Source organism: Cryptotermes secundus, unplaced genomic scaffold, assembly GCF_002891405.2.
Source record: "Cryptotermes secundus unplaced genomic scaffold, Csec_1.0 scaffold763, whole genome shotgun sequence".
Taxonomy (NCBI): domain Eukaryota; kingdom Metazoa; phylum Arthropoda; class Insecta; order Blattodea; family Kalotermitidae; genus Cryptotermes; species Cryptotermes secundus.
Genome location: NW_019724754.1, coordinates 170,686 through 181,289, shown reverse-complemented (window position 1 = coordinate 181,289; position 10,604 = coordinate 170,686). Strand labels below are relative to the sequence as shown.

Sequence of the window (10,604 nt, the reverse complement as noted above, 5' to 3'; positions counted from 1 at the left end):
TTTCTTGACCTCAGCATTAGTTGGAGGTGAGTGGTCAACGTCATGCCCTGGCAGGTTTACTTCCCCCCGTCCGGGGGAAAGATGCCCCAGGTACCCATTGGATAGGAGGCTGGGTGGGCCCCAGAACTGGTTTGGACAATGTGGAGAATAGAAAATTCTTACCCCTACTGGGACTCAAACTCCTACCCCTGAGTTGTCCAGCCTGTAGCCATTCGCTTTACCAACTGTGCTAACCTGGCTCCCTNTTAAACCCCGACATTTTGCTAACGCACTTGAAGATCTATATTAAGAAACTGATACTTACTTTCACAATGCACTCTCACACTGAGATGGTACCGTTAAATAACCTGGGGCGGTGTATTTGTCCTTGAAACTTTCCAAAAATTCTTGCATTCTTTCACCCCCACCCTAGAACATTGTGTTCGCATAACGGGACGAAATAATGCAGAGCTCGGTTCACACTAGTGCGAAAATAGTGTTACAACTCACCATGTGAAACAAAAGTGAATGAATATTAAACAACATATAAACTTAAAAAAAAAAGCCCCGGTTAAGCCGCAAACCGGTTAATCCGCCCCCGGATAATCGAGAGTTGACTGTAAGTTCGGTTTCTTTTGGGTACCCCCTCGTAGAAGGAACTGAAAGAGTGGACAGAAAGCAGGAAGCCCTGAGCTCTGTCATCCGCATCAAGACTGGCTTCAGTATAGTGTCTGTTGTATAGGAGGGTGGGTAGACTTCAGAGCTGGTCTTGACATAGTGGTGAGGGGAAGGATATCTACCCCTGCTGGAAGTTGAACCACAGCTGACAGTTCAAACATTTGGGGGGTTTTCTGTTTTCAGATTCTGAGCCTCGAGGAATACATGCTGTATGCTCATGGTTCCGACTTGTGCCACGATTTAGAACTGCGGCATGCCATGGCCAACTGCTTCGAGGCTCTCATGGGAGCATTGTTCTTGGATGGTGGCATTGAGGTACAACATGTTTGTAGTTACTAATCTGGTCAAGAGATTCCCTGTATTAGATTTGATGCCACGTAGTTTTGTAGATAAGCAGAAACATTTTGGAGGAACGTTCTGCTTCTACCTTCAGGGTAGAAACTGTCTACATGTCTTTTGTCCTGAAGATGGAGACAGCAGGTTCCTCTGAAGCAGTAACCATCTGCCATCTGTTGCTCCTATATGTGAATTACTAGACGGGATGTCAGACGGCAAAGATATAACACTAAGCATGCAAGTGTAATGTGACGGTAAATTCGTGAGTTGGTCCAACACTGAACCTGTGCAGGAAAATTATGATGTAGAAAGCCTTCCAACATAAACCATGATCACTCTTTCCACATTCTTATGTAGTCATCTTTCCATGTTACTCATCTGTCACAGTTGAAAGAACATTATCAAGATAAAATGGAATCTCTCAAGTCTTATTTTTTGGGGGGGGTGTACGATAGTTTGAGTTTGATTACTGGACTCTATAATCTGCCATTTGTAGAACACAAGGCGTTCTGGGAACTGTTGGATATGTGTCATCTTGAATTCTGCTGACATGTCCAAATATGATATTCTTCGCCCCTGTTAATGTGTTCTTTAGTCTGCTTTGATGTTCAGTTCCTGTGATATATTTTTGTTTCTTATGTGACAATGAAATTTAAGATTTGAGGTTCTCATGGCAGTCACTCTTAAAATTACTGTCACTTTGGATGTGACACCATGTAGACTGGTAAACAGTTACCGATGTTTCAGAGAAGCCTGCTACCTTCAGGCATGAGACAGACAAGCTGAATATGGAAGAAAGCGATAGATACATATACAGAAAGAGGAGGGAATGAAAATAGGGCCCAAGTTAACAAAGAGGGGTAATGAGAATGGTGTAAAATCTGTTGGCCCTTGAAAGCGAAATTTTGCAAGGGAAGAGCGAGCAAGAGAAACAATGGCTCTGAATGAATCAGTAGGTGGTGGAGGGAAGTCAGTGTGGCCCTTTATAGGGCAAATTTTATGGAAGGAATGACAAAACACTAAATGGGATTTGGCTGACTCTTCTTCTCTGAGGATGGCCATACTAAGTTCCTCCAGAACACTCGTAATGATCCAGCAGACAGTGCAGCATCACATCTTAGAAGATAGTAATCTTAATATTTACTGCTGTGAGGACCTCAAAGCTCGTTAGAACAGGATTACAGCTACCCCAGTAGAACAGGGTGTCCTGATGCAAATGTGTGGTATGATACAGGTTGCAGACAAAGTGTTTGCTGAGACGTTGTTCAAGCAAGATCTAGACCTGCTTGACATATGGGTGAACTACCCTCCACACCCCCTTCAAGAACAGGAGCCGCTTGGGGACCGGAAGTGGATTCCTTCCTTTGAGCTCCTTCAAGTAAGCGCCTCTGTGACTCTGTATGTGGGCAGGGCAAAATATGTACATATGACAGGGGAGAAAGAAGGTTTGTGGCTTCTGCAAGGATCACAGGTCATTTTCACCAGGCTCTGATGATTTTCCTTGGTCTCTCCAACTAATACCAGAATAGTAATATAAAATAGACCAGTGGTTCTCAACCTTTGTGAGACTGTAGCCTGGTAAATTCTTTCTTTATTAGACGAGGGCTCAGGATAATTGATGTCAGGGCCTGGTACCTGGCCATGTCCCGGTGGTTGAGAAACCCTGAAATAGACCATGGCTACATTTACATCCCTGTGTTATTCTTTATATCATCGGTGCTTCACAAGCACATATGCAGTCTGATTGAGAGAGCATTGCATTCTTAGCCTACTTCCGTTATTTTGGAAAAATAAAAATAGGCTTATGAGATCACCTTGCTGTCTTTATGTCTGTGTGTGTCCCTGTAACAAGCCAGAAGAGACAGTCGTTGCTAGGCAACAGCTTGGTAAACACCTTCTGGTGGCAATAAATACACAACATTATAAGAAGTGTTGGATGAATGTTTGCTGTGGGATCCATGTTGTAACACATGCTCAATATGTAATGAAATGAAAATAGACGATTGGTTCTTCCCACAACTTCTTGTTCAGGCCTAATATCTTTGTCCTGAATTAAGATATGGCTGCCACCATCCATCTGTACTTGTCTTTATAAATCATCCATGTATATTGGTTGATTAGGGTTAAATGTGCTCATTTCTTTAACAGCAGGTGTTTGCAGCATTGGAACAGGTCACCATGTAGCCATTATGTTATGTGTTACTAATTACACCTTTGTCACATCCTCGTGCAAATAGCTATGGCTCTGACTTGCAGCTGTGATCAGATTCCGTCCACTTTATTTGCTTATTACCTGACCACGTTTCAAGGCTAATTTAAGGTGAGTGCAATATTATTTGTTTATTTTTAGAATCTCACCAAGTTTGAAGAGTCAATAGGTGTCGAATTCAAACATATCCGTCTCCTGGCTCGAGCATTCACAGACAGGAGCATTGGATACACAAATCTCACACTGTGTGTTCAGATAAGTTCATTCATTCATTCATTCATTCGTATGAAGTTCAGTGAGTTTTCTATGAACACCCATTCTGGCAGAAGAGTAAGACTGAAGTTGGACCGACAGATAATGCATGCCACATCAAGCAATAATGTTTTTGACCTGTATTTGGGAGATGCCTGAGTTGTACCACAGTCAGGGTATCTTAAATTAGGCCATGACTGCTTCCTTTCATGTCATTTTCAATTTGTTATTCACTGTTGTTCAATCACTGTGTGGTATAGACAGTAGACTCCAAATTATCTGAATGTGGAACTTTTTTGGAACCTGTTAGTTATTGATTAATGATTTAAGTGTTGCTGAGCACTTTTCTTTGAATGATGCATTCTAGTGATGCTTACAGTGGCTTGTATTAGACCCTGGTGCAGCATTTCATTTTATTATTTTGTTGCTTTTTGGGCTGGCTGGCTGTTACTGAACAAGCACTGCTCTCTTCTGTTGGAAAAGCATTTGTCTCACTGTTCAGTGACCAGCAGCCCAACCAGTAATACAGTGATTTTCAGGGTTGAAGTGACAGTGGATATTTACAGACTTTTTGATAATTTTATTACCCACACTACTTCTCTTCCCCATTATCACAGATAATCAACAGTTTATTATATTCCAAGTGCTTGAGTTCACTTCATGGAGGCACTGTCTAGAAAACTCACTGTACATACCTTAAAAGAGTGAGGGCCAGTAACTATAATTATTTATGTTTCCTGCTAGTCTCTATGTATGTAGATGGAAGCATTTCAAGGAAAGTATTCTTATTAATTCTTCCCTGAACATCTTGTTTGTAATATACTTAATCTAAAGTATCTCACTCTGTCAGCATGAAGTATTTATTTTAAATATTTCAGAGGATCTAACCAACGTCTGGAGTTCCTGGGGGACACTGTGCTGCAGCTTATAGCATCAGAGTACCTCTATAAGTATTTCCCAGAACACCACGAAGGACATCTTTCTGTAAGTGTGTAGCCAGATGTAGTCAGCCTTGGTATCCAGTGATATTTGAGGTTTTCACGGTAGTAAATATTAAGAAGACAGTTTTCTGTGATGTGATGCCACGTAGTTTAGTAGGTATATTACAAAAATTAGGAGGAACCTTCATCCACCATCTTCAGTAAATGAGAGTCTTTTCTACCTTGAATACAGAGGCAGCAGATTTCTGTGCTGGTATCAATCTACCAACCTACATGATGTCACATCTCAGAAGACCATAATTGTAGTGAAAATACTAATATGTGTTTGTACTGTTAGTAGTGGTAAATGCAGACTGCGTTAATTTGTATGTCCGTGTTGCTGACCATCACTTTGTGCTCACCCCACCTTGGAGGGGTTTAGAGAATCTGCCCAATAGATGCTCCCACCTCAGAAATGGATTTTGTGCCCTTATTGACATGGTCAAAGACCAGGAATATAACAGAGACCAGAACAGAAGAGGAAGACCGATGCAGCGTGTTCTCTTGAAATGTTGGTTCTGCCACAGCAGACTACATGGTGTGACATCCAAGGAGACACCGTGCTTTGTGGTTTGTGTGAACCTGAAATCTCGCCTCAAGTTATTTACTTAATTGTGCTGGTTTGCAGTTACTGCGCAGTTCTCTGGTGAACAACAGAACGCAAGCTGTTGTGTGCGATGACCTTGGGATGATCAGCTATGCTCTCTACTCAAACCCAAAGGTTGAACTGAAGACAAAGGATCGGGCAGATCTCCTGGAAGCTTTCCTTGGTGCTCTTTATGTTGACAAGGTATGTAATCAGTGGTCCATCTTCTCATGAAACAGATGCTATTCATTTCAGAACTGGCGCCCTCCCCTCATCGGCTTCTTTGTTAGTGAATCTGCCATGGCTTTAGTTCTTGCCTGCATATTCATTCAGGTGTGGCAGCCCTCCAGTTCTGTCAGGAAAGGGGAAGGCATGCCTACATGCATTTGGATTGATCACCATCTGTGATCACATGGACATTTCTCTTGTGGTGACCTAGCATCTGTTTGTACACCATGTGGGTACATCTTATATTTTTAGTCAACTTTCCTTATTTTTAAAAAATAAAAAGGCTTATCAGACCATCCCCTCCCCCCGATTTCCTAGGCAGTTGCTTGGTAAACATATTCCCATGGTAATGAATACACCACAACAGACGCGCTGTTTGATATGCAGTCTGTGTTGTGTCAGATACTCAGTATGCAGCGAAAGGAGAGTAGATGATTAGTTCTTCGTGGCACACTATGAGAGATCCTTGGAGGCAGTAACTATAGCGTATCTTAATGTTTGTTATTTCTCACTAATAGAGGGGGTTTCCCAAATTGATTTAAGTTTCAGAATTAATGTTTTTATAATCATATTTGTCCTGTTTTAACCTACTTTCCTTACTTTGAAAAACAAGAGGCTTTTGAGATCACCTTGTTTTTATTTTACAGTGCTGCCAGTAACTGGACTAGTAGCTTACAGTGGTAGGCTGATCACTGGATTGGAAAAGATCTTGAAGGAAGCAGTAAATAGCCTAATTTAGACACTACCCTGACATTTGCCTGGAGAACTAAGGAAAACCATAAAAATGCTCAGGATGCCCAGTGTCCTGGCCAAGATTCAAACAGATCACCTCCCACATACAAGTCTTGTAGTGTAGCTGGTACATTAGTCCGTTGGTTAGTCACATCTTATATATTCATATTGTCACATGTATTAGTGACAGACAGGTTTGGATTGGTGAGTTGATTTATTGGATGTTCACTAGTCGTAACTTCGAATGATTGTAACACTTTCGAGATTACTGTAATTATAACACATAAAGTAAAGTCTTCTATATCTGCTTACACTAGTCATTGCTAGGTAACAGATATAAATAATGGTTATTCCTCTGCACAGTTTTTCCTATTCATTTCCTGGTAGTGGATTTTAACACAGGAACTATATCTATACATCCACTCCCCCATACACCTTCATGGCATAGTGCTTAATTAGTTAAGCACAGGGGCAACTTTACCTTACTATAACTGTCACACTCAAGATATTACTGCACTACAGCACACGTTAAGTCTTCACAGGTCAACTTCTGATCCTTCTTCAACTGTGAACATCTCCTACCAAGTGACTTGACTCGTAGCACTGATTGGCTTCAATATAACTCCCCTGCATGGACCCCATAGAAAACACCATCTTCTTTTATCAAGGACACGTATTTACAGCTTCATTGTCTAACAACAGATGTCCTATTATTCCATGCGTTTGCTTGGCGCAAACTGCATAGAAAACATAGTTTCTCCTATACTGTCACATTCTTTGGGGGGGGGGGGTTACTTACTGGCCATTACATAGAAACAGCAGTTCTTCTATTGTTGCCTGTATTCATTGCCCTGAGAATGTTTATGGACATTCCTGTATTATAGAAACGGCCCATATGTCACAGTATTATTGTAGGACCTCAGGTACAGCCTAACAGACTGTTGTCTGCTCTTATCATGTTGCTCTTTATGAAGCTTTACATGTATAGTGCCATTCTGTCTTGTCAGTCTCATATAGACTGACAGATTCGGGGGTTCAGGTTATTTCATCCCAGACTACTTAATGGATGTAGGCACCAATAGCAATCGATGCTGTTGCGTTTTAGGACCCAAATTTGGACACACACTTCTTGCCTGCACTCCACTGCAGTTTTGTACTTCTTGCCCCACAGGGACTGGAATACTGTCACGTGTTTTGCCACGTATGTTTCTTCCCACGACTGCAGGACTTCATCATGAACCAGGACTGGAATGACCCCAAGTCAAAACTTCAGCAGTGCTGTCTTACGTTACGTACCATGGAGGGAGGAGAACCAGACATTCCAGTATATAAGTATGTACAGAGCCAACGCTCAATAAGTCTGATGTGCACACCAAATTAAATATGTTATTTTTACATTATAGGCTTCTGTATGTCAGTTCCACAGATTTTGTGGAAATTTGATATGAACTTTGTATTGCTGGGGGCTACCATATTTTCATATTTTTTTAATTAAACATCATAATTAACCAGACTTTGAAGAGAGATGAAGTAACGAGAGGTTGGAGAAAACTGCATGATGAGGAGCTTCATAACCATGTATAATTAGAATGATCAAGTCAAGGAAGATGAGATTGGCAGGGCCTGTAGCACGAGTAGGCCAAAGAGGAATGCATATGGGATATTAGTGGGAAAGCCAGAAGGAAAGGAACCACTAGGAAGACTAAGACATAGGTGGGTGGATAATATTAAAATCTTAGAGAGGATGGGGTGGTATGGGCTGGATTGATCTGGCTCAGGATAGGGACACATTAGTGAATCTTTGCATTCATTGGATAAAATGCTGAGTTCTTGAATAGCTGCACAACTGGTGGCTTCTCGAAAAGGGCTCAGCTTCATTAAGTTAGTTCCCGCTTTGTGTTTATATCTTAAAAATTTGGTGACAGCAGAATATTATTATAGAGATTGATAAACTAACGGTGTTTACATTATCTACTTAATGTCAAGCGCAGGGATTTATCTAAGAATAAAGTGAAATAGCCAAGATATGTTCTGTGTTCCTGTGTCCATAAAATAATTAGGGAATGAATGTAGATTATTATGATCATCTTTCCATTAATAGCCCTAGTGAGACCTGTCACAGATATTTCTAAGTGTAGGTATAAGTTTTAGCAATCTACAAGGAAAGACAGCAAGAAATACATACTGCTTCCTTCATGGTGGAACAGCGCAATTTGGACATAACTTTGGAGACACTTAAGCAATTGAAAATATTATAAATTTTTGAGAATATTAAACTAACTGAATGATGAAGAAGTTATAGACTATAAGTTGCCATTGTTAAGTGATGTTACAGTGATCATTTCCCATATTTTTTAAGTATCAAGTCTGTCGGCATATACTTACTTGTCAACACCAAAGTTCTTCTTTGCTTCACACTTCACTTGAATGTTTTTACTTTTGCAGTTCGCTAAATTATGTAATATGGTTGTTTGCAGGGTCATCGAATGTAAGGGACCGACAAATACAAGGGTATACACAGTAGCTGTGTATTTCCGTGGAGGACGCCTGGCGAAAGCATCTGGACACAGTATCCAGCAGGCAGAAATGAATGCTGCAAAAGAGGCTCTAGAATTGTCACAAGGTACAAACATGTGCATGAATATGTTTTTGCTGAAGACAGTAGTCTTATGGGATGTGATACTGTGTAATTAGTCTCCATTTGAAGATAGAGGTAGCAGGTTCCTGTGAAACATCAGTAAATATCTACAAGACTGCATGTCACATCCCAGAAGACAGTAATCCTCAACCCATGTTCAGCATAGAAAATTTTTTACCTAGAACTTTCCTAAATATAATGTTATCATGGTCAGAACTGTCAGTATTCATGTTTTCTTTCTGTAATGAACACACATTGAAACTACGCTGCTTGTGCATCATGCCTGCCTTCATTCAATACTCTTTCGGTTTTATTTCACATTTCATCGATTATTTTAGAAATCATCGTTGTGTAGGAGCTGGGATAGCACGGTCGCTATAGCAACTGACTGTGGAGGGTCAGAGTTTGAGTCCCAGTAGGATCAAGAATTTTCTCTTCTTGATGTTGTCCAGACTGGCACTGGGGTCCACCCAACCTCCTATCCAATGGGTACTGGGGGGGGGCCTCTTTTCCCTGGGGTAAAGCAGTCAGAGGGTGAAGCTGACCACTCACCTCCAGTTAATGCCAAGTTCAGGAAAATGTGGATCTATACATCCACTCCCCCATATGCCTTCATGGTGTAATGCTCAAGTAGTTAAGCGCACAGAGACCACTTTACCTTTACCTTACGTTATATTATGTAACTGTATTTATTTGTGTATATAAAGAGTTTCTTTAACTACTAATGTAAAGGAATTATTCATTCATAATTGCGTACAGGAAGTTTTATAAGATGTGTGCACATCCATGCATGTGCACGTGTCTGTGGGGAGCTTATTTTATGATGCTTCTATAATCCACAATGTATGGTGTCAAGCAGTCATACTGTTCATAAAGGAATTCTGTTTGCTACCCATCACTGTGTCTGGTCGTGTTACAGGCCTGTTTCCGCAGCTTGACCATCAGAAGCGAGTCATTGCTAAGAGCTTATCACGTCAGTGCTGGCCTCCCCGCAACACATCACATGCTAAATCGTCACAGCCTCGCTCTGACAGAGAGAGGCAGCCCCCTTCTAAGGAACGATCTAAGACATCATCATCATCATCATCATCATCGCACCTAGACAAGAAATCACCCAAGAATCGCCGATCATATTCAAAAGAAATTCAAACCACTTCAGAAAACAGATCAGCATTGATACCAAGCTCAGAGGTGCCTACTAGCAAAGACTGAGACAGAGAGAGTAGTCGTCTGGTGTAGCAAAAATGGCAATGACTCTGTACATTGTACTTTGTAAAGAACTTATATGTTGGCACTGGAAAATAAAACTGTACTTAAAGTTTGTTTGATGTATAAGTGTGGTTTTGTGTTGTTTACACTGTGTGTAGATAGGCATTTACACCTCTTGTTCTAATGTGTGTGTGCACACTAGCATTCCTACTTCATACTTCAGAAGACCTAAGTTTGATTCTTGGCAAGGCCACCTATCCTGAGGTCTTTGTGTTTCTCCTCAGTTCTTAATCTCACTACAAATGTAGTCTGTTCACCAACATACCAGTGGAAGAGGTCTTACAAATCATAAGAGATAGACTCAGAATGGATTCTTCCTTCCCAGAACACTCACCTTTACAAGTTTAAGACGTGATGGAACTACTGGACATCTGCTTAAAAACCATATACTTCCAGTTTGAAGATACATTCTACCAGCAAAAGGAAGGTATGGCAATGGGAAACTCACTATCTCCAGTGGTCAGTAATATATTCATGGAGCATTTTGAAGAAATAGCAATAGACACAGCTGAATACAAGCCTGCTAAATGGCTGAGATATGTCAACGACATGTTTGTGATATGACCATATGGACCGGAAGAGCTACAGAAATTTCTTCAACATATTAACATCAGGCCTACCATCAAATTCACTATGGAAGTTGAAGTTAACAATGCACTTCCATTCTTGGATGTTTTGGTTATGAAGCAGGGTCCAAAACTGACCACCAAAGTGTAC

The 10,604-nt window shown here is 40.9% G+C and overlaps 1 protein-coding gene across 3 annotated transcripts in view; it reads left to right on the top strand.

The window, feature by feature from the left end:
- The window catches only part of LOC111862941 (ribonuclease 3), a 32,973-nt gene extending 23,024 nt beyond the window's left edge, over positions 1-9,949 (top strand). For all 3 annotated transcript variants that reach the window (XM_023848810.2, XM_023848811.2, XM_023848812.2), the window contains exons 15-22: positions 841-972; positions 2,228-2,371; positions 3,344-3,447; positions 4,333-4,438; positions 5,063-5,224; positions 7,152-7,312; positions 8,458-8,603; positions 9,538-9,949. In XM_023848810.2, the coding sequence (XP_023704578.1) occupies positions 841-972; positions 2,228-2,371; positions 3,344-3,447; positions 4,333-4,438; positions 5,063-5,224; positions 7,152-7,312; positions 8,458-8,603; positions 9,538-9,830 (1,248 nt within the window). In that variant the 3' untranslated portion in view covers positions 9,831-9,949. The remainder of the gene's footprint in view (positions 1-840; positions 973-2,227; positions 2,372-3,343; positions 3,448-4,332; positions 4,439-5,062; positions 5,225-7,151; positions 7,313-8,457; positions 8,604-9,537) is intronic.
- The last annotated feature ends 655 nt before the right edge of the window (positions 9,950-10,604 follow it).